The 24303-nt window shown below is 39.8% G+C and overlaps 2 protein-coding genes and 1 long non-coding RNA gene across 3 annotated transcripts; 1 reads left to right on the top strand and 2 right to left on the bottom strand.

Moving 5' to 3' along the window:
* Positions 1–3190: 3190 nt before the first annotated feature.
* On the bottom strand, positions 3191–18541 carry NIPSNAP2 (nipsnap homolog 2). Its single transcript, XM_074890474.1, has 10 exons — positions 18413–18541; positions 13924–14063; positions 13800–13845; positions 10903–10997; positions 8864–8934; positions 8321–8461; positions 7866–7897; positions 6508–6602; positions 5583–5666; positions 3191–4784 (listed from the first exon to the last, which is right to left on the bottom strand). The coding sequence occupies exons 1-10, from the start codon at positions 18496–18498 to the stop codon at positions 4720–4722; spliced, it is 855 nt and encodes a 284-aa protein (XP_074746575.1). The 5' UTR covers positions 18499–18541; the 3' UTR covers positions 3191–4719.
* Positions 5680–15022, top strand: LOC141952715 (uncharacterized). The gene is made up of 2 exons (XR_012631709.1): positions 5680–5876; positions 14883–15022. It is a non-coding gene; the product is annotated as an uncharacterized LOC141952715 (long non-coding RNA).
* A 165-nt stretch (positions 18542–18706) lies between the features above and the next one.
* Positions 18707–24260, bottom strand: MRPS17 (mitochondrial ribosomal protein S17). The gene is made up of 3 exons (XM_074890476.1): positions 24183–24260; positions 22726–22872; positions 18707–21469 (listed from the first exon to the last, which is right to left on the bottom strand). Exons 2-3 carry the CDS (start codon positions 22846–22848, stop codon positions 21179–21181), a joined length of 414 nt encoding a protein of 137 aa, XP_074746577.1. The 5' UTR covers positions 22849–22872; positions 24183–24260; the 3' UTR covers positions 18707–21178.
* Between the last annotated feature and the right edge of the window lie 43 nt (positions 24261–24303).

Raw genomic sequence — 24303 nt, 5'->3', positions numbered from 1 at the left:
TCAACATCACTGTTACTCAACCTGTAGTCTGAAAGACATGAGATACATGCAAATCTGAGATATATGCAATATTCATCAGTGTCCATCCAAGCAGCATATTTTTAAGGCGAGCGATATAGTGGTTCCCATACTTCATTAAAATAAACTCCAAAATGGCAATTTTGTAAAATAGTCACACTGTTTACTTAACTGTTTTATTTATTTAACAATCCACCCCCGTCAACCTATAACTAGATGGAAGCTAATTCATCAACCTTTAAAAAAAATGGTCTACTTATTAAGAAAATACTAAGAAACTTATCTAGCCTCCTCCTCTGCCTCAAGGGTGGATCAACCACCCTTAAACTGTTTGTGCTAGAAATAAGTCTAACCTGTTTTAAGTAAGTACTTCTCTGAGCTTCACCTAACGAATCCTAGTTTCTTAAGGATTTGTCTTTTGTGGCTCCAGTGTCTCATCCAAGAGGGTCCTTATACACAACACAATAAATGCTGCTTTTTTGTCAGCAAGCTCCTGACAGCTCTTATGAGTATGTCTTTTTAACCAGCTTTGCTGACACATCATGGTACTTTTATTTCCCTGACTTATAAAGAATCTCACATCTGATAATGTGAAAAGCTTTGCTGATGTTAAAATCTATGTCACATCTTCCACTTCCTTCCATCCACATAATACCATCACAAGAGAAAGGTGGGTGGATATGACATTTGTCCTGGAAAAAAATCTCTGCAGGCTTTTATCTTCTGGGTGCTTACAAACAGCCCCAGTATTTTTCTGGAAACTGAAGGTTGAGCTGAGTGCACTAATTCTCTTTCATCCCACCACATATTTCCTAGATGGGAAGAGAAACAAGTGATGTGCCTACCTTCCAAAATCTCACACTGTCTCCACAAGATAATCACAGCTTCTCACAACTTGCACTAGATTTCCTTAATTTAATAAGATTAAATCAAGGTGCAGTGAAAGAGCTCCTGTCCAATTGTTTAAGCATCACCAACAATTAAAAAAAAATACCGGTTCTGTCCATTCTGTGACATCATCAGAAAGGATACAGGGGAAAGAGGCATTAACAAAGCCCCAGAGTGATGAACAGCATCTCTCAGTGATGCCATCTAATGTTGTCGGCAAAAAAACCTGAGGCAACAATTGCCTGAAGTTACAACAGCATTTAAATACTAGAGATGTAGGAGGGTTGAAAGAAAAAAAATCCAGAAACAAACTTCTGATGGTTTTTTAGAGAAAGGCAGACATATAAAACAGCTATACTGAATATCTGTACACAGAGTTAAAAAAACTTCACAAAAGCCAAGACAGACAACAGTTGGCAGGCTGCTCACCAGAAATCTTCTGAGAGCATTAAAGATGATCTCTTTTAAATTCTTCCTGAGAAAAATCTCAGCCAGCTCCAAGGCCAGCTCATGTACAATCATGCTTTTGTTCAGTCAAGACTGCATGAGTAGAACAAGTATAAACTCCTGCTCTCATTCAGTGTGTTCCCCTGCAATTCTACAGTTATGAAGCAGAAGTGTTTCTGTTTGCTGGTTTTCTATTAATTAAAAGGCTACTAAAAAAAAAGAAAAAAATAACCTGCTAATCAGCTATAGCTACAGGCCCGGATCCTACAAACACTGTGACATGTGTCACTTCAAGTATATGTAATTTCACTAATGCCACAGTCAGAAGGCGGTGCAGGAGGCTCTGTGCCACAGAGATGTTAACATTCACAGCAGTATCTTCTGTCAGTCTGTGCGCTATGGAAACAAGGCGTCGTGCCAATGATTTCACAACAGCTCTTTAGGTCTGACTGGTTTGAAAAAAAATACCACCCCCCTTCCCCTGGGCAAATATTAAGCCTGACCTCTAGTCCAGAAGGTACCAAAAGGGTTATTTAGCTCAGTGAGTGGCTAAGCTCTTCTGTCTGTAAAATACTGCGAAAAAATACGAGGGAAATAAAGCAGCGTGAGGGAAGTTTCAATGTTACCATCAAGCTAACGATTTACCTGAACATATCCCATCGCAGTAGAGCAAGGTCTGGAGAGTAGCACACATCAGGCAAGTAATACCTGGTCTTCAGGTGGGTCTCCTGACTCAGAGGATGGGGAGGCACACCGCTTCACAGAAAGCTTTGTATTTTAATGGGATTATTTAGTGAGGTAGAATTGCTTTAAGTTATATATTCAATTTGCATGAGGGGACTTCTTTGCAGTTTTTTTTAGGAAGACTACAGGACAACTAAACTTGAGTTTTAATTGTGTCTTCAATACAGTGGAACAAGAGACCCTTCCAGACATTGTTCCCCACTTTCCAACCATTGGAAAGTGACTTCAGTTCTGAACTCTAGAAATTCTGCTCTAAGAAATGTTGAAGTATTGCTAGTCAAAGGAAGAAGGCAGACTTGGCCATGAAATTAAGAGGAAAAAAATCACAACAGTGTTCACAACAAGGCAAAACCAACTTCAGAAAGGGCTCAGGCAAAGGGAAGCAAGAAAAGATTGGCACTGCTTATTTACCTTCTGTGTTATGTTCGGCGAGTTGACATAGTTATCTGTAACTAAAATAACAGGAACCAATCTCTGATGACAGCCAGAGCACGAGTTTGAAGCTTAGAACGACAGGAGGCACATTCATAATACACCACTAGTGGGAATTCATCTTAGGTAGCATTTAAAGACTAAAGAGACTTGTGCCCCATGATGTCACCCTGCAGAACATCCATTTATTCCTTAGATTTCTTCTTCATGCAAAACTTCACGGTCCTTAAACAACGCAACCTCTGCCTGACTGAACTTAATTCCTAGTGATCCTGGCTGGAGGTAAGAAACATGGACTGCATCAGGACCCACAACATCCCATAACTCCAAAAAAGTCTGGCTATGAGGGATAAGTTACAAGGACAATTAAGAACAAGAAATATGGGAGGATACTGGGAGAATTAACAAGGACTGCAAGCTGATATTATGATCCTTTTTTTCCTTTTGCAGCTGAACAGTAGTCCCAAAAGGCTGGAAAAATGACAGCCCCAGATGATAGTACTGCTCGTGATTGATTTACAAGAAGGAACAGCTGAAATTATTTACTTGGTCCACTGAGTAAGCCCACCTGAGAACTTTAAGCTAATATAGTACAGAATTTTCCTCAGTAAATTCCCATAATCAGTTGGCAACAGGGGGAAAATATGAAAACAGACAAGAATCAGATCAAATATTGACTTTGTTCAAGACGAAATTCAAGCAAAGGCAAGAGTGCAGTGTATTTCACATGGGAAGAAAGGAAGAAATCAGACCTGAAAAATCAAGCATAATTTGTGGAGAAAAATCAAAAGGAAAAATATTTTGTATTTATCACAATAGTTATGACCTCTAGAACACTCAGCAAAATGGGATGTAATGGAGATATTGTAAATTCATTTTGGGGAAGGAGAGCAGAATACTGGGGAATGCTGCCCCTGACACAGAGAAGTGATATTGGCTAACTAAGCTGAAATATTCTATGCAATTATTCAAATTTTCCATAATAAACACTTCAAGATGAGAGAAAACACAGGTGGTGCAATACATATAAGGTGCCAGTAAAACGTGAAAATTAAAAGGATTTTACTGACTGGTATGTTCTTCCTGAAACTCGTTGAAATGTACAAACTGGACATTCAGTAACTGATTTGTACATTCAGTATGTTCACACTGATTCTTGTAGCCACTTTAAAGAGAGAATATTATTTTCACATACAGGATGTTCACATAATTGCAGACACCAAAAGTGTTGATACATTCTAGTCTAAGAGTGAAACCAAAATAGAACTGGACATAACAGTACAGCGCTTTCTGCCAATCCTACTGACTCAACATGCACCAGTTTCACACATTGATTTGTAAGCACCTACTGTACAGTTAGTGAAACACCCAACCAAGCATATGTCTGAAGTCATGATTGCTTACTAAATTAAACCCCTTTTCCTAGACTTCCAAGTTGTTTATAGAGATAAATGTATTTAACTGAACTTCATTCCCTGCAGAATGTTCAGACAACCAAGTCTTGTCAGTGTCTCTTCAAAAACTGTATGTCGTACTTCACAGAATTAATTTCAGGTGTAGGTATCTACACAAATGTGTGATTAGTTTCAATGGGCTTCAGAGTCTTTGCAAAACAGAATGCCTTATTCTCCGACTATAAGCTATCACCTGACAAACAGTATTATCCTCAATTAATGACTGCCTATTTGTAAATTAAGAGCTACTTACTGATTTCAGGCCTGCTAGAACAGCTAGGTGTATTTCAGTGCAATCTGAGGGCTTCAGAACTTCTAATTTCAGAACTCCCACATTTGTTTTTAAAAATCTGCAGTCATAATGCTACACAAAGCCCACAGCAACTGTAATGCTCCATTCTGTTGCTGTTACTGAACACTGGGCATTGTCTATGGAGCAGAAGATATTAAATACTGTAGGCCGTACTTAACCTGAGGGGCTGTCTCACAGAGGAACTCATGTGCCTTTGTACTCGTTTTCAATTAACCCACCTTTTATTTACAGCCCTGTATTCCTTTTTCCTCTGGTACAATCCTAAGAGCAAAGGGTCATTAGATTCTGAAGAAAAGAGGTCTCTTTTATAAGCTCAATACAGTACTTTTATATTTCAGACTATGATATACAACGTATACCATATATTAATTTAAGACAAATACTTGTCACTGTATCTATGTAGGCACAAGTAAATAAGTGATTTTACTGAAGCGGAGAAATCTTCAATGGTATCATGATTCTGGACTCCATTTCCTGAATAAGGGGCACTGAAAAAAATGGAGACAGGGTTTAATTTCACTAACAGAGATCATTAGCAGTTCTGCACAGTCAGTTTGAACAGATTATTATTGTCTTCAAATTACTCTCCTAGCTAGTGCACGCCAAGTCATCAGTAACTACCAACATTCCTGTAAGTGAAGCACACTAGTTTTGAGAACAAGTGATTTTTTTAATATAATCTGTCTGCTCCTTTGAAGACAAATATTTCTGTTCCTTTTCACCATAATGAAAGTTATCTTACATTTTTCTGGTATACCTCCTTTGAAATGTACCCTATGGAACCAAAATCTGATGTGCTTTGCATACTTTTGTGAGCTTTGTTATGAAAGCTATCTCTGATCTCAAAGATCTCCCAGCTTCTAGTTCCAAAGTCTAAACTCCCTTTTCAAAGGAATGCATTTAACAAGGCTCCTGTATTTCATGAAATATTAGAGGCAATAATTTTAATATAAATTTCACTATTGGCTCGCTAAAGTTTTGGTCACAAACTTAAGCATTTACACAAATCTGTTCTTCTACAGGAGAGATGCTTGTATAAAACTTTACTATTAATATAGCACCTTTTCAGCAATTAAACAACTTTCCCAAGTCTGTACGATCAATTGCAAAATTCACTTTACAGCTTAGTGAAATGTCCCTCCTTTCCCTTACAGTAGCAAAACTGACATGCAGACACACACACCAGAGATGCAAAACTTTTTATCATTGTGAAATGTACTGAAGAACAAAAATGATGGCATGCACAAGTGTCTACCTCCAGCATTCCAATGAAGTTAATAGGTTACCTGTGTAATAGACTAGTTCATCCCAGCCAGGTTTATGCCATGCAGCGTTCCTTATATCTTCTCTGGTTTGGAGATCTTTGTAAGCTGGTGAGGGAAAACAACAAGCACAAAGCTTAGAAGTAACTCCTTTTCCTTCTACACATGAATAGCTCCCTTAAAAGTATTCTAGTGTGTAATTAGGAGGCTGAAAACACTGGGAAGGAAAAAAAGTCAGAAGTTCTTCTCCACAAAAAGGAAAAGCTCCCAAACCAACGCAAACAGAAGGAACTGGGGAAGAGAATGTCTTAGACACAGGTAAGACATATAATGCAACAGAGTGCAGTTCTACGTGAGTGGTGTCAGATTTCTAATGCTTGAGTATAATATTCTGAATTGTCGAGATATGAAGATAATGCTGTGTATTTTCTAAAATAAGTATTAGACAATGAGTTTCTTCAAGCTGAAACAATCTTTACATGTGAAAAGCAGCTAAGCATTTGTGGAGTCTAACACACAGAGAAAGCCAAAACACCGTGATGCAATAACATAAATAAATGCTTGACTTTCCTTTTGTAGGTGTGATATATGTGATGCTTGAAACTAATCTGTAAAAACCTGACTTCAGCACGAATGGGGATGGAGAAAAGAGACAGCAGGATATGGCTTGTCATGTTTATGTTATTGAAAGCAAACAAGTAGTCCCTAATAAGAAAGGGCCATGAGAAATTGTTGATGGAAACAGAACAAAACAGAAATGTTCACTGCTGCTTGTTTGAAGAATAAAGTTACCTACACAAAAAATTAAGAAAATCAACACTGCTGATGAAAACAAAAACACCCTTTTAAGACATTCCTTTGCCTTTTGTAAAAACCTTGTCTCCTGGGCAAAGTCAACAGTCTGTTGGGGGCTGATTCAGTGAAAAAAAAGCAGAGAACACAAATTTACCCCAAAGGTGATGAACCATATACAGCTGTCCAATTTGTGAGAAAAATCCTCCAACTGCTTCATTATTATCCTGTCGGAAACGAATTGCACGAGCCCTGCAGAAGAGCAAAGCAGCCATTAAAACCAGCAGATCTGGGTAGGAAATAAGGGATAATTGAAAGGAAAACATAGCTGAAAGGAAGCTGAAATGTTAAACAGTATTTGCATAACACTTCATAAATTAAGAAAAAAACCTGCAACACACTGATTTTCAGCACTAAGTAATTAAAATATACCTATATATCTTGTTAGAATGAGTTAAAATTGGAGGCCTACAGTTTCACTAGGCTGTGCATTAATCATTCCTCAATGTTAGATTCAGTATAAAGATAATTGCTGGAACAGTGTAAAGTGGCAAGCTATTTTTATAGCAGGGTCTCCTAAAACTCCCTGAGTTTCACTCTTATTGTCTCTGCCACACTCATTTACCACAGATTTTGTGGTAGTACATGTGGAATACAACTTTTTTATTCACACAGAATAACTATGCAGCTGTCCTATGCAATGCTCCATGATTTGTTGTGCAAAGAAGGTCAATATTTCTCTTAACTATAAATCTGTTATGTCTTCTAAAACAGACTGGCTATAGATATGCCTATTTTATAAAACTTCTAAATTCATTTTACTTTATTCAAATTACTGTAATTGAATAAATTATATCAATGACAATGACGTGCCTAAACAACCAAGTCCTTGCCTTTGTCAAAATAATGGAAAAGACTCCAAATTTTTTAACTATCAACCATTACAATCGCAAGGACAGTGAATGTAAATTGAAAGAAACTTACACTGGTTTTAAATAAGACAAAATCAGAAGCATATACTCAACAGAAGACTGTCTCAAATGCTTTTAACCTATATAATAAAACACAGATGTGCTGCTCGATAGCTTTTCAAGAAGCAACTTGACTTTTAAACATTAAAAGAGCCCAAATTTAGCCCATTTGAACTAAAAGTAAGTCAGCTTCTAGTGGCCTTGAGAAAGATCAACATAGTCTCAAGGAGTTAACCACCACCCTTCACTAAGCAATGCTTTCTGCTGAAAAGAAATGGTTTCTGATATATTACAGCAAAATAAAGGGTTATGTGAAGGAAAGCCAAACCAGAGCCCGCCATGTTGTTTGCACACAGAATTCCTCTTTCTTTCCTCAAAGGATAAATTAAGGGTCAAAGAACTATCTTACAACTTGTGTAAGTACAGAAGCAGGCCATTAACTGGCTGACTGAAATGCTTTGGTACCATTCTGCCACTTCCACTTCATGATTTTTACACATACATCTCTCAAATAGGAGAACACAAGTGCTAAAGCAACACTTACCAGTAATTTCCCCACTCAATCATTGTTCCAGGCTATGAAAACAAAACAGACTGTTAAAACTGTAGTTTAAAGAAAGTTAGAATACTTGGGACAGTTTTCACAACATTACATATGGAAAACACTATGTATTAACAAAATCATTTCCTTCAAGTGATAAGCATACAATAATCATCTCTAATTACTGTTTGCTTACTGGATTGCTTCTTAGTCATTTGCCTGAAGTTTCCTTCAAATGAAAACACAAGGTTTTCAGCCCTGCAGGTATTAGTATCTCGTTGGAGCTTGCCTTTACTTTGGACCCCACACTTTGAGAGCAACAATGACTCAGACATCAGCTTTGATAAGAACCAGATTTTTAAGATGAGGCCTGTTTTCCATCTACATTGTATAAACACGCTTTGAACGTTTTATGACAGCATAGAGCTTAACAAATAAAAAGAAAAATTTAAACTTACTCTAAGTTGATAGGATCTCAGTTCATAAATATTAGGCCCCTCTCTGGGAACAGGTTCATTCCAGAAACTAAACTCCAACAGTAACTGGTTCTTGCGTGAGAGAAGCATGTTACCTCTTTCTTTGCGAAACTCTGTGAATTCCTAAAAAACAATGTGATTGCTGTCAAACTGTGTATTATGCTTCAACAACAAAAAGCAGTAAAACATACGGTGGCTTAGATTTTTTTTAATGCTATCTTGGGGTTTTGGGACACTGACATCCTTTAAACTGTAAAGGCATCTGAACTCCCCTGGCATATTTGAAAATTTCAAGTGGCATGTTTACACAGCACTAAGTGTAAGTGTTTCACAAAGTATTCGGGTATTGAAGCCTGGGTTTTCTGAGTATGAGAATAAACCGTTTTCCAAAGAGGTTTCTAAGTTTATACAGGAAGTGATGAGATACTGAAGTAAAAGCAGGTATCCAAATGTGCAGGTTTTTTGTCTATTCTTTGTTCTCTTCTGAGTAAAATAAGCAATTCTAACAAAATCAATGCATTTTACCTTATTTTGACGGAGTTTACTCATGACCTCATTGAGAGCTGGATAGCCTCCCTCATATCTCCACAGATGAACTGAAACAGAAAAAAGGAAGCTTTTTCAGGAATGTCACAGCCCAGTACTAAATCTTACGGAATATCACAGTATAAAATGCCCTTCATACTACAGAATTAGACAAAAATAGAAATCAGATAACAGGTTTAAAAATAGATTTTCATTAAAGAAAGCACTACACATTTGAACATTTTAAGAATAATGGAATCATCTGCTTTCTGAAAAGCGTTCTCAGAAAATTTTGCAATCTACTCTGAAGATAACAGGGACATTTCTGAAAGGACTTTTTGTTGCCATGCTAGTAAGAGATGATGACTTTACATGACTGTAGTTGAAATTGAGATTCAATTTCAGAGGATGACTTAACTCCAAAAATGTGTTTTATACCAATTTCATCTAAGAACAATAGAGGTGTAGGCTTTTTAGTTCAGTAAATTATTCAAGCACAAAGAGCAACACAATTTCTGCAGGATATGAAAAATGATGCAAATGTTATTTTTGATGTAAACATTACATTAAAAAAAACAGAAGATATCTGAACATGCTACAGTTGTTACATTTGCTAGGATTTTCCCCATAAAAACAATTTCAGAACAGGTATCTACATTTGATTTTTTTCAAAGCACTCTCTCTTTAATAAATCATAATAAATCCCTTCAATAAATCATAACAAGATTTATTTACAGGCACTTAATATAGCAAGGCAACAATATTTCACCTCAGAGTCACAAAAGCTACTTTCTCTCCTCTAAAGCAGTCCTGTGCCTTTTCCAGGAGAGCGAAGTGGAGACTAACGTAAAGCACTTCACTATGATAGCAGATTCATCCAGTGCGCCTGCTTCTGCTGTCTTATCCCCAGGGCAAATTTGATATATCCACCTAATATTAACACAGCCTGGGCACAAGTACTGAACAAGTCAAAACCCCCATAATCTGCTTTATTGCACTGACAGAACTGTTGCATTAACATTTTCAAGGCAGGCTATGGATGCAATTACAGATACAGTCTGTGTTAATACTTTACAAAAGCAATGAATGAGACTTGGCTAAGATGTGGTCACTTCAATTGTCTTCATTCCCCAATTTCCCTTCAACTTTCAGAATTGTTTCTCAGACATTGTTTAGTTTATCTACTGTTATTTCTTTGCATTTGTTCAGTGCCAATACTGCAATATGCTGTGAATGCAGGAAAACTTGTGTTTGCATTTTTCAGTAACAAAGCAATGACACCGATACTAGCACAGCTGTAACAATGGAGCTGCGTCACAAACTACATAACAAATATCAGTACACCACTCTGTATTCGTGGCTTCCCATTCCTTCAATTTCCCAGGGCCTAGGAAATGTTCCAGGTTTTCTCTCTACACTACACTCTTTGTAGTTACCTCTCTAGCAGCTCTTCAGTAATTTCTAGTTCCAATATATTTTCAATCTGCATAGTTAGGTAGTATCCTTACATGAACAGAAATATTTTTACTTTCCTCCAGTAAAGGCCTAGCTTACTGTTGAGTTTACAATGCATCATTTTTTCAGATGGTGTGAATGATTTACATTTCATTATCATACAGCAATTACAGTATGAAAGTCTGAATAAAGCTTTTATACTGGCCAATGCAAGATAAATTCTGTCTTTGTAAGTCTTTGCCTTTACCCTAAATATTCAGGAACATGATCTGTGCCCGCAAAGTATTACAGGACCACATTTTACAAGCATTTCCTAAAACTGTTAATCTACCACCTGGAAAACATGAAACTGTATTAACAATATGACAGGTTTTAGGAATGAATGCTTTACTGTCAAACTCAACAAGACAAAGAGCAAGCACTGTAAATGTTAATATGGCTACTGATAATTTTATGCACACACACCCTCACTGTATACATTGCTAAAGGTTTACTGTCAACAGAGATGATTTAAAGAGAAGAAACCTGCCAAGCACACGTTTCACTTGTATGGTTTTACATTCTGTTGTACTTCTATCTCCTACCAGCCTGATCTTGCTCTCCGTACCACGTGTTCCAAGTCCCCACCAGTGCACATGGGTAGTGTTTTTCTTCATGAATCTTTGGCAGCACCTCTTGACTTGAAAACAAGGAATACAGACACTATTTTGCATCTCCTTCAGGGAGGCTACAGTTGATATGTATAACAAATCACCACACGTTTATCATTATGGTATGAAAATTCACAAGCTCTACTTTTCAGAAGAGAAAGCTGAAATACAAAGATCTCCTACACAGGGGAAAGATAGCTACAACACTGAAAAATTAAGATAAGTGTTACCATTTCTTAGACTGTATGACAAATACACAGCATGGTAGAATTCTTTTGATGGAATACATTATGTCTATCACCCAGAAGGTTACCCAACACATTAGGAAAATAAGTATCAGGATGCCTCACTTACAGAAAATGCAGCCTAACTACATGGGTGATTTGCTTTAGGAAAAGCTTTTCTTTATCAAGGGAGGTATAATACACAAAAAATAGGAAAGGACAGTCTTCTGTACCAATTATAATGCTATTAATTCTGTTGAGCTGAATGAATAAAAACAAGTATTTTCGTAGTATGCGGCAATACTGCTTTCTACAATTTCAGAAAGTGGTCTTAGTTTGAGGCAACTTACCCATTAAAGCACACAGTTAAACTGCCTTAAAAATACCTCCACCACAAAGTTTCTGTTGACTATTTCCAGTATTTCTAACATTTTTTCAAACTTTGAAGTGGCCTAAATTAGCATTAGGAAATTAAGTTTTACCAATTGCTGACTCGGTTAAGACAGCTTTCATTGCACTGTACTTTGATGAACAAGTTAATTAGTCTGGTTGAACTTTGCATTTTAATATTTTTCCCTGAATAACTACCCCTCTTACTCAGTTTGGCTCACGGGCAGTGAGTCTCTGCACAATATTAAATCATAGAGGTAGGCTGGTCTTGGGCTGAGAGATATGAGTTTTCCTCTTGATTCTGCCACTGACTTTCTAGACAGCCTTGAGCAAATCTCATTACCAATTTGCACCTCAAGACTTCTCACTTCTCATAGTATAAATAATATGACAGACTGACTCTCCAAAGATATTTCACCATCAGTTCATTTTTGCAAAGCATAATGAGATCCTAGACAAGCAGCTTTAAACAGGAATGTTAAATTATTACAATAACCCTAAAATATATTTTGTTGCAAATTATAGAAAAAAACCACCCACAGAATACCTTATAAACACCACCTTTTCCTTTTTTAAAAGTAACTGTTCCTAATTCTTCAGAAGAATTAGAACTTCTTAACCACAGTGATTCATGAAGTACTCTCATAATTGTCTTAATTACCTTATTTCTTTATTAACACATGATGACTAATCATTATTCTGATTTGATACAGAGTAAGGAATTAACCTGTTCATCTTTAATTTAGGGAGAGGAAGGAGGGAAGTTCAGAGAGGCTTAGTTTTTTTAATTGCTTCATTCTTAAATTTTCTCCTTTCCTGAAATACTTAAATTTGCTTTGGTGTGGAAAGAATAGATCTAACTACACATACTTCATCTGATTGCTGTCAGCAGTTTCTTTCTTTGCTATTTTCTCTTTCCTTGAAAAGCCTCTGCTTTCACTCCACATTTAGGTAGCTCATGAGATAACATAGAGAAGTGGTTCCCTATCCTGTATAATTGGACATGTTTATATTAAGCTTTTAAACAGCAAGCTGGCCGAATGCCAATTGTCCTTCTCTGTGTATTATTTTTTTAAACAAAAAAGCTAAAAATACCTCATGATTGAATGTTATTCTAGTGGATTTCTATGTTTGTAAAGCAGGGAAAACTGTTTTGGGTTATCTAGCCCCATTTCAAAGATGAACACATGAAGGTATAGAGATGTTAGATGACCTATTCATGGCTGCACAGCCAGCCAGTAACAGAGTTGAGGCCATTAACTGGGAGTTGTGAACTTCTTCCCCACCCTTCAGTCCAGCTGGTATTCTCACCAATACACCACACTTAAAAAATTGGTTGCAGTAGGGTATCTTTATGCTAAGAATGTTTTATTTAACTGACAAGATGATCACTGTCAGTGAGAAAGCACTGCTGTTTCGAAACGTGTGAGGCTCACTACATTTCCAAATTTAAGCATACAGTTCTTGAAAAGGCAGTTGTTCTGGCTTCAGAGGAGTGTTTATGTAGGCAGAATAGGTCTAATATTTCTGCAATTTTGTCCTTAAAGTAGTAAATTTTAAATGTTACTAATTCATACATTTTATAAAGCTGTAACTTTTTGGAAAACCTGTAACAGTATTGCTCCCTTTGGAGGATATCACCCCAATGCAAAGATCCTATCCAAGGATTTGCATAGCTCTTTAAGGGTAGATTTCAGTAACATTACTTTTGTAGAAGGATATAGATGAGCTGAGAGAAAATCAACCACCGGGGTTTTAAAATCTCTTCAGAGTTATGCTTCAATTTAATACTGGCATGTAGTTTTACTTACCAGTGCTCTCTCCCTTTCCTGTATGCAGGAAAATAACCACTACATGGCAGCTGGAGTGGGACATGCTAGCATACCCATCTACCCACACAGACCAGCAATTGTAAGACAACTAGGGGAAGGGGGAGAGCTGTTCCAACAAACATCTCCCATGTTTTCACAAAAGGCATCATCCTACATTGCTGCTTAGGAAAATGACACCTCCATGAGGGAAGGCAGGGGGTGAATTGAGCAAAGTATCTTTTGCCATCTCTCTCCAAGAATAGTGTGATCTATACAACACCATACCCTGAAAGCAAAAGCAGAATTTTTCCACCTCCCCTCTAAATAATTATATTTGTCAATTTTCAGAACAGCTTTGGATCAAATCAACATGTCTAAAAAGTGAAAACATAATACGCACACTTACCAAAGCTTGTTGTAGGCCTCTAGACATTCTGGTTTTACATTGTGAACTGAAACAACAACATTATGTGAGAAATGCAGGAACAAAATAAAGAAATGGTAATGTTAAATATAAAAATATGACTCACTCTGTAGTTTATACAGACTGCTGGTCTCTCTTTTGGCTAGAAGGTTGGAGTGAGCATCTTTCCTTGGATCGACTTTGCGAACAAACAGCGATTTTAACCAACTGTCTTCACGAGGTCTGCTAGCTGAAGATACCAGCCCCCTACATATTAACAAGTACATTATACTGTCACTGAGCATGTCTTGAAAATGCCCACAACGCAGGGGAGATAGGCACAATCAAGTTTAATGCAAACAGTATCATAACACACAGTTACGTACACGTCTGTTACTAAACCTTTCCACTGAGACACTTCCTAGCAAGGCAAAGTTCTTTCCCTGCTGAGATTTACCCCCTCACAAACCGTTTTACTAGAGACAGAGCTGAGCAGTTAACCATACACTATCCACTTTTATTCTTTATGCACGTGGCAGGGAATAGGTGGATGGCTGCTTTTGCTGCCTATTTATCTTCTTTTTAATCAAGCTCAAGAAGGCTGGGTCTGTCCTGACGTACACAGACAAGAGTGAAAAAGAGCAAAAAGACTGTGCATAAGGAAAACTTCGTACAGTGTAAACAGGAAAGTAACTCCCATATGTTCCTATGTTGTTTAAATATAGCTCTAAAAAAGGAAAAGTTAAATAGCACATCTTTCAAGAGAAAAAATATAATGCAAGTCTGACTTGGGAGAAATTATGAGTGATGGGAAACAAACAGCATGCAAGTATCTCAATTCCAAATTCTGGCAACTGTACTACGTAGGGGTATAGATCCACATTCTTTGTTCAACATTCACAATTTCCCTTTCTTTGAAACAGAACAACTTCACCATCTCTTTTTAACTAATCTTTATGCAGTTTCTGCAACTACACTTCCAAAATCATACCACTTCCCTTCACACCACAGAGTACACAAAACATTACAACTGATAACTGTGCTTTTCAAAAATGACGTTAAAGGAATTATTCTTCTCTTTTCCAGCTGACAGAAGACCCCTCAATCACCACAAACTGTGCAGAAGGACAAGAAAGCTGATATATTTAACTGATTCTCTACAATGTATGACAGGGGACCCCAAGCTCAAATGTTTCTTCTTGTTTCTCTTAAGAAGCAATTCCTTCAGTTTGCTTCTTTTTGATATGGGATTTCTGCTGAAATACTAAAATATTTATCTGACATACTAAAAACACAGCACTACGGTTGGAAATTTAAACCTTTTCCTGCCCAGAAGTCGACTTTTCACCCTTAATTACCGATTAGGAGATCCAAAAGATAGCTATCAATCTTCAGCTATAAAACTGTCTTCCAGATCTCAAAAATTTGTGACAATCATTCAAGGAAAAAAAATAGAGAAAGAAAATACCAACTTCCTTTGGGAAAAATATCTTCATGAACATGGCTGTCTGCATTACACAAAAGTAGTTCACGCTAGCAGTGTTTTTCAACAATCAACCTTTTAGGCCCAATGTCTGAAAATAACATAATGAACTGGTTCACCCTGTGGAAGCAGGATGGAGGAAAGGAAAAGTATTTCATAGCAGAAAAACAGTAACAACCACAAAAGCAACTGCAACTAAAATGACCTTCAAAGTTAAGAAGTAATTGGTAAATACCTTATTGGTGTATTTATGGAAAATGGTGCCTTCTTTGGCCCTAGGCAAACACAGAAACATGTTACTGTGCTGAAAGCTAAGCAGCTATTCCTAAGTACAAGCATCTAAAAGGGCATTCCACGATAAGGCTGTTGCTAGAGCAGAGGGTACACAGCTGTCTGGAGTAGACGATCTCTGATCTCAGCTGGGGGAGGCCTGATACTGGTGACTGCACTTGTGTTGTCACATCTACATGAGGTGCCACCAAAACTCAAGCTGTCCCAGATGATAGGGGGTAAACCCCACCTAATAAATCCAAGTTGTTTTAAAAAGCTCCCTTAAAGCAAGCACTAATGCTCACCGGATAGCAAATGGGGCTCTAGGAGACAGAACTCAACCCCAGTACTGCAGTGCTCATTTTTTCAATACAGATCTGTAAGCTATTGCCATTTCCTCCCCTTCATTAAACAGAATTAGCAAACTAATATTCAGAACACTCTTCTAGGAGGATTATTGTTTGCAGCAAATTTTGAAGATGAAAGAGACAAATAATCATGTTGCTTTTTTTTGTGAACCAGCTTTATCAGCAGCAAGAGCAGACTGGAGTTATGGGGATAACACTGACAAGCAAATTCCTTTGCTATTAGGAGAGTCTCGTGACTTGAATGTTAGACTGCACCTAAAACTGGAGGTATATTTAATTTTCAATACAATGAAATGAGTAATACTTTATGTAAAATCTTTTACCCAGCAATTGTAAAGCTCCTCACGAACAATGACTAACAAATCATGACTATCCATCTAAACAGACACTTTATTTATACTAAAGAATGGTAACAGCTGAAGTTTATTAAAACAGATAGTCAGCACACCCAATCTGAGATGCTAGGGTCTTCTTTTCAATCCATATCCTTAGAGAAGTCCTACACTACTGGTGTCATTGTAGACACCCACCAATCAAGAAGCCCTGAACTGAGTACTGGTTCACTTGTGTGGGCAATATGTACCCAAGATCAGCTCTGGAGGAGCAGGGACTAAATTCATGTCTTTGGACTGCCAGTTGTGAGCATCAACCATGAATTAGTTCAAAACTAATCCATCATCCAAAAGATCTACTTTTAAGTAGCTTAACATTACGTCCCACAATATTACAATACCTGCTCCAAGTAAAACAGATATTGGATCCAAATTGTTCCAAACGCCGAACACCACTAATGAAAAGGTGAATATACACATAGAATGAATGTAGATATGCCATATGGAATTACCATCACACACTTCACAATTTTTTATTTTCTGGGAACAATATTTATTAAAGAGAGTCTTCATGCAATCTTTTAGGACACTGATTGACTTTGCTAGCAAGTTCTTATCCTACAAGCATTACCTATGGGCTTAGCTTTCTTGCTACAAAGATTGGGCTGTGAACACGAAATGAGAACACTGAATAGCTTGCTTAGATTAAGAATGATGGTGAAAACACTTCTATCCCACTTAGCTTCTGCTTTAGCACAAAATATAAACTGGGTGGGAGATACCAGGTCAAGTATTTAGACTTTGTAGAAACCCATGTCTGCCTGGAAAAGAAAGAAAAACAACTTGTCTATAACTGACAGTTTTGGATCTGTGGTCTAAACAGATGTCAAAGTTTATTTGAAATTAAAAAAACCCACCAAAACATGCACATAAAATCTCACAACATTTCCTCTACACAACTCTACCCATTCCTGTTTTAAACAGCAGCTTGCAGTGATGCCTTTAGTCTTGCACAGGGGCTGCTGCCCATTCTGAGGCTTGAGACAGCAGCTCTCCCCATTTCAAAGAAAGGGAGGAAAAAATGTGTGTAGACCCATCCCAGCTTGGCTGCTTCTGTGTCTCTAACACCCAGGGAGCGTGTGTGTCTGCTTCCTACACCCAAGACACACGTGTGCACACCTGTGCCCCAAGAGCTGTGTGTGTGTGTGTGTGCACCCCTGCCACCCAGGAGGTGTGCATGTGTCTGACCTTTCACACATCAGACACGTGAGCATGCAAACACCTGCACCCCAAAACCCGACGGATGTGTTTGTGCATGTGCCCGGACCTGGGGGTTGCAGGCACCTGTGCACACGTCCCAGCTGCTACGGGCAGTATGAATACAGGTGCCCTGACACCCCGGGGGGTGCACAGACGTGCTGGGGTCCATGGTAGCTCTGCATCGTGAAGGCAGGAAGATGCTGGTGTGCGCAGCCATGCACCCTGACCCTGGGGGGGAAACCCGGCTGTTGGGCAGGGGGGCACCCAGACGCTGCGAGTGTGGAGTGGCTGCACGTCCTGACAGCGAGGGGGGCGTTGTGTGTGCAGCCACGCACCCCAACACCGGAGGCCACGAGATGCAAGGTGGCCACGCACCCTGTTGCTTGGTGGAGTTGGGATGCGGAGTAGCTGCACGCCCTGATCCTGGAGGGATAGCTGGGTGCTGAGCATCCATACAGCGCAACAGCAGGAACACACGTGTGCGGGGTGACCGTGCACCCCGAAACCCGGCGATGCGTGGCCGTGGGGTGCCTGTGCACCCTGCTGTGTCCGTGCGGCCTAGGCCCGGGGGACAGGCGGCAGCGGGCACCCGGCGCGGCGGGGCAGCGGCGCGGCCGCCATCCCCACGCAGGGGCGGACTTGGGGGAGGGAGGGGAAGGGGCTGGCCTTGGGGCCCATGACCTTGAAGGACATCCCGAGCGGGTCGCGCTCCCCGCCCCACAGGAGGGCCGCGGGCCCGGCCCGTCAGCTGCCCCAGCGAGCGGGGCGCCATTTCCAGTCAGGAGAGGGGTGGGGAGGGGGAAATCTACGCGAAGGGAGGCGCGGGGCGGGTGGGGGCGTCGGCTTCGTCTCCAGCCTCGCTCGGCGGCCCTCTCCCGCCCGCCTCACCCCCTCAGGGCTCACCTGAGGGCCAGGCCGCCGCCGGGCGGGAGACGCGGCACGGCGCTGGCTCCCGCCAGGCTCCGCCGCAGCAACACTCGCGCCGCCATCTTGCTCGGGCCGCCGGGGCCGGGGGGGGAATGGGGCGGTGGTCCCGCAGCCACGCCCCCCGCGAGGACGCGGCCTCAGGGGCGCATGCGCGGACTGCCCCGGCCCAGGACCCCCCCTCCCTCCCGCGGCTGCCCAGCGTCTGGGGGGGACCCCGGCCCTGCTTTAGGGTCTCGCCTGCGAAACACTAAGAAAGAGCGGAAGCATGTGTTGAATCATGTGCAAAAACTTGTTTCTTCTAATAAATTTTTCACGCACGCATAGCTGAAGTGTTTTCTTCACACTGTTCCGGCTACAGTAGTCTTTAATTTGGCTACACTGGTGCTGCGTGCTAGCATCAAATCCTTAAATAACTTTAAATTAATACCAAACTTATAATTAGGTCGAGTTACAGGACAGTTCTAAAAGCAACTAGCCAATAAACATAGAAAACAAGTTAATGAGCAAATCTTGTCTTTCTACATCACACATACAAAGTTTGCATTATCTCACTACGCAGTTTCCATTGCCATTTTATGATTTTTATATCAGCACTCTGCAAGAGTAAATCAGAGGCTAGCACATGCATTGTGCTTTAACATCAGTACTTTGTGGTGCCTCTTTAAAAACCACTTTAACCTATAATTGTCACCCTTTTAAAAACAAGTTATACTTCAGACTACGTATATTTAATCACATTTTGATCTGAGAGCATGTTGAGTTCTCGAGCAACTCTCCAAGAGCCTACCTGTGAACTGAAAAAAACCTGACAACCTTCTGTGATGAATCAACCCTAGAAAAAATAAGACATTTTCACAGCTACTCAAGAAAAATCACAGGAAATAGAGGGAAAGATTTACTTCCCCTGTCAGATGTAGATGCAACACATTACCCAAACAGCAAACTCTTTCTATATCTTATAAACATTTTATGTCTAGTTATTAGAACACTCATATCCCAAGTACTGAGGGTCAAGTTCCTTTATTGCCTGCCCAGATACAAGGCAGGATACAATACATTCCTACAGCCCTGGGTCTGATTTCTCTTAATCTCTGCTAGGGATGAAGTTTCACATTTTACATTCACTCGAGCAGGAGTCGGAGCCCAGGTTTCCTTTCCTTCCACTTTGAGGAGGTCCTTATCAGCCAGCTACAGTTACTAAGTAATTTACATAAACCTAAACCACTTCAACAAACATATCAACAAGAAAAACTTACAGCCATGTATTTAAGACACTTCCTCAAAGTCAGAGACCATGGTGACATTATTGATTTACACAGAGACATCTGAATCAAGCTGTCTTGACACCTCAGCTTATTGATCTGACACACAGGACAATGCTTGAGGCCCAGCATTCAGAGCAGTAATTTTCAGTTCGAAGCACTGAAGAAAATTTTACGTTTTTCATTCTTCCTGGACCAAATAATTTGCTGAGCTCAACTGGACTTTGTTAGGAGTTTGCAGGCAGCTGAAACTGATTTTGTGCAGGTGAAGGAAGTTAAAGGGCACGATTTACACCACTCTGACAATGGAAGGGAATACAACTGATAGCTTACTACTGTAAGCTGGCTCAGTTTCTGAAAGTAAGATATTTTAGGTCAGAGGACCTTTCAGACACACCTCTTTCAGATTCTGATCTTGAACAAAGACCAATGACATAGGTAGACACTTCAAAAAGGAGTTCTCATGACTTTAATATACCACTCTCTCCTCCATATAGGGACAGGGAATGCTGTCCCCACAAATTCTGGGTTTTGAGGCAGATGCCCCTTTAGAGCTGAGTGAAAAGTCAGCAACACAAGGCTGCTGTAACAGCTGCACACTGAGTTTGCTTGATGTTCTGAAGACAGGACACAAGTTCCCCAGAGCTGCAGCAGGATAAAGTAATCTTTAATCATTAACTGCTATGGCCTTCTAGTTTCATAGTAAAGTATGCAGCAAATCAGTACCTGTCTCTCCCATAACATGTTGGTTTTAGCTTTTCTGATGAGTCTAAATCTAACCATCTTTACTTCTACCTTTTTGGCTTTGTATTCTCATCAGCTTCTATTTCCTGCTGGCAGGTCAAAGAGATCCATCTCTCCTAGAACTAAATAGTTCCTTTGGACAGGTTACAAAGGCAACCATGTTAAGCTACCCAAAGTTTTTATTCTCACCTTACTGCCACTATAAATGCAAGTGGCTATGTTTTTATTAGAGATTCTGGAAGTCAGAAGATATTGCAATGTGGTATGACCAAGACTGTAAGAGGAAATAAGGACACATGCAGGTAGCTGGTTTTAAAATTCTACACTTCCTTTCAAAAAGTTTAATAGCATTAACTTAAGTAATCCTACAAACCACGAAAGACTGTCTGAAATACAGATCAAATAATATAAAGATGCTCCCACCAAACTTAAAGATTATATAGTTATATACTTGTCCTTCTCAATACAGAAATCATTCTAACAGCTGGCTTTTGAAACTGTCAAGGCTTGGGGTAAAACTACATGCAACAAGATGAAGTGTTCACACTAAACTCACATTTTCTCTAATTTAAAGATTGGAGGTGCCTATTAATCTGTAACATCTGTTCTTATAAGCAACTATATTTACTATTTATTTTGACTACAAATTTCACTGAAACATTTAACATACAACAGCAGGGCCAAACATCCCTGACAGAGACAAGCTGAAAAGCCCTCTGTTTAAATATTTTCCCTGCTATTTGTCTGTTGAACAAACTTTAAGTTCCTGAAGTTTTTCACTTAGATAGGTAGTATCTGCCTCGGTCAGATTTTCTGAATCTGGCAGATTTTCAAGGAATCTGGTTCCTGCACAGGGCTTTCCTGTTATTGGATCTATGACATTTCCAACCTTGAAAACAATTTCAGCCAGTTCGTGTTTCACATGTTTGCTCCTTCGCTCAGGCAAAGCTTTCAGAAGAACAATGTCTCCAACAACACACTGCTGCAATGGATCATGGGCAAAATAGGTTTTTCGTTTGTTAAAGAACTGTAGAAGGAAAAAAGGAAATCTTGGTGTTAGATTTCAAAATTAAACAATTGGCAAATATATAGTTACTATAAAACAAACTAAATTTCACTAAGCAGAAGTTAAGTCTTATATTTTTTTCTAAATGAGATTTGGTTTGGATCATGAAGAGAAATGCAAGTGTGCACTCTACTGTTTTTCCAAAGAAAGCACAGCACTACACTTCCCTGACAGTCTCTGGTCAGGGTGTTGTTGCCAACTGAGCCTGTAGAAAAGGAGGTGAGGAAGAAAAAGCCAAGTACAAAAAGCTGTTCATAGTGAACATGTGGATACAGGTAACAAACTCTTCACTTAACATAGGTCACCCTTCCTAGCATCACCACTTTCCACTGGCAGAAAGCTGCAGCCAGTGCCACCTTCAAGACAGCTGCCTTGGCTCTTCCAAGTTGAATGACTTTCCTGTGCAGTCCACAGTTTGAGAACTGATATTAATTCTTATTCATCCTAATACATCTAAAGTTCATAAGCCCTGAAATCAGCGTTTTGTAGTTTGTCATTTGAGAGTTTTCTTGCTCAATTCATTTTCTTTCATATAAAAATTCAATATTTATTCTTATTGGAACAGTAGAATTCAGAATCTTTCTTTTAAGAAAGAAGTTAACCAGTTCTTCTACTGCATAAATTATTGGACTGGGATTCACAAGACCCATTATCTAATCCTGACTCTATCCTTAACCTTCTGGTCACCAAAGGCAAGTTATTCCACCTACATGTACCATGGTTCCCCTGTCTAAAAATGGAGAAAATACTAATTTTAACCTCCCTGTTTGAAATGTATTGACAAGAAGTGATAAATACAAAGCTCGTATAGCACAACACAGAATCAAATACTAAGTATGCTTACAGTTACGCATACAGAAAAACTGCTACAAAATTTATTGTCAAGTTTCCAAAACAAAGCATACTCCAAATCAATATGAAAAATTAAATCTAAGGGTGAAACAGCAAGAACTTACCTTCTCAACTGAGATCAAATGAAGTGCATTAACAAAGCACTTCAAAGAAATACATTTAGCAGATAATTTGTAATGAAGTGTCTTCACAACACACTGCTTTGCATCCTTTGTAGTCATCCCCACAGCCAAATCATTATGCAAGTTCCTTAAGGAGTTTGCATTGTAAAGAGCTATCAAAAATTCTAAGAGTCAAATCAATAAAACATTCCTCCACAAAGTACAAAAATCACCATGCAGGACAAGATGTTAATCAGCTTTTACCTTTAGTAAGTAAGGATCTAGCACAAGCCTTGTCACTCTCACTTTGGCAGTTTTCTGCATTTTGGTTCCTATTACTTTCCCTACTATCCATTTTGCATGGACAGCTCCACGTGGTACAGACATTGTTTAGTTATGGTCATCCAGTGCCTGGCAACAAGCAAGCAGACATGTTATTTTAACAAAAAAAACATAACCAGTTTCTGATCAATACCAAAATATGATTTCCATTTCAGACTAACAGCTTAATGAGGTCATTTTGTTGGAAAAACAGGGCAGATAGGAGCAGTTCAAGACTCCATTTATTGCACTACCTCAGCCTTGTTTTACAATATAAGAAGGGGTATGAACATGGTCCCATTACCAGGGAAATGTAATTCAGGATGGCAGTGAGGATGAGATCTTCAGCCACAAAGTCCACGAAGTTCCTTTGAGTCATACCAACTGTCACATATACAATAAGAAATGTGTAGCTGTGGAAGTTATTATGAATTTAACTCATACTCCAGCAGCTGTTTCTGCTGGAGACCTGTTAATCAGTTCTGTTTATGACCAGAGCTAGCCCAAACAGGGAGCAGGCTGTAACTTTTATTCAGAAAGTCATTTGCTTCTGTGTATCTCATTATTAGCTGAGCTGATGAAACTTAAGTAAGGCAATAAGCTTCTCAAAGCGCAAATGACATATCACAGATTTGTCTGACCTACAGTAAGCATAATCACTTTTGAGTTAGTTCTTTCCTGTAAGTAATTATACTCCCTTACTTGTTTAATTAGGGAAAGGTTTCCATACCACTCTTACAAGAGTCATGGGCAAAATAGATAGCCAAACATTAGAAGACTTGAACCAATATTAAAACTGATGAAGACCAATAACCTTTTCCTCTCCCACCCAGCTATGTACTGTTAAGCACAACTGACACTTGTTGAATTCTCCACCTATCCATTTTGTAAGATTAAATGACAGTTGCTTTAACGTTGCAACACCTCAAAAGAAAAATTTAGGGATACAGAGGCACATCCATAGGGTGAAATGCTTCAAGCAGCAATGCTTAGGGTTGCTTTTACCATCCCTGACTCAGCTGTATGACCCGCAGGGCTGCAGGAGGGAGTCAGTGTGAGGCCCTCCTGTAAAACAGGGCTAACCACCACCAACTACACAGTGACCAGGTCGGGGAGAGGCAAACGTGTACAAAATAAGCACAAGGGAGCTACCAGGAAGACAGGAGGCAGACAGCTAGGCTGGGTGTCTCTCACAGCAAAGAGGAAGCTCAGAGAGATTAGAAGCCTTCCGCCCGCCCCACCCGGGTCTCCACAGCCCTCCACGCCAGGCCCAGCCTCGGCAACCACCCCGCCAGCAGGGCCGAAGGGGAAGGCCCTATCTCGCAAGCACCAGGCCTCAGCACAGCACCTTAGCCACAAGTGCCCCCGGCCCCACCGCGGCCGCCCCCGGCCCCTCTCACCAGCAACGCCGCCGCCGCGCCTCAGGGGCCTTAAGGAAAGGGAGCCGGAAGGGGCGGGGCCGAGGCCGGAAGAGCCGCGCGGCAGCGGGGCGGGGCCGGCTGCGGGGGGAGGAGCCTGGGG

The sequence above is a fragment of the Strix uralensis genome, chromosome 20 (assembly GCF_047716275.1).
Source record: "Strix uralensis isolate ZFMK-TIS-50842 chromosome 20, bStrUra1, whole genome shotgun sequence".
NCBI classification, from domain to species: domain Eukaryota; kingdom Metazoa; phylum Chordata; class Aves; order Strigiformes; family Strigidae; genus Strix; species Strix uralensis.
Note: the sequence above shows the minus strand (reverse complement) of the source record. Positions and strands in the feature narration are given on the sequence as shown.

Excerpts from the sequence above, each read along its gene's own strand:
- NIPSNAP2 (XM_074890474.1), bottom strand. The coding sequence starts at position 18,498 with ATGGCGGCGCGAGTGTTGCTGCGGCGGAGCCTGGCGGGAGCCAGCGCC. Across the intron at positions 14,064-18,412 it reads GGCGGCGGCCTGGCCCTCAG|GGGGCTGGTATCTTCAGCTA; the intron begins GTGAGCCCTGAG and ends GTTAATATGTAG. Across the intron at positions 7,898-8,320 it reads TGAGATCCTATCAACTTAGA|CCTGGAACAATGATTGAGTG; the intron begins GTAAGTTTAAAT and ends TTGTTTTCATAG.
- MRPS17 (XM_074890476.1), bottom strand. The coding sequence starts at position 22,848 with ATGTCTGTACCACGTGGAGCTGTCCATGCAAAATGGATAGTAGGGAAA. Across the intron at positions 21,470-22,725 it reads TAGATCCTTACTTACTAAAG|TTCTTTAACAAACGAAAAAC; the intron begins GTAAAAGCTGAT and ends TTCCTTCTACAG.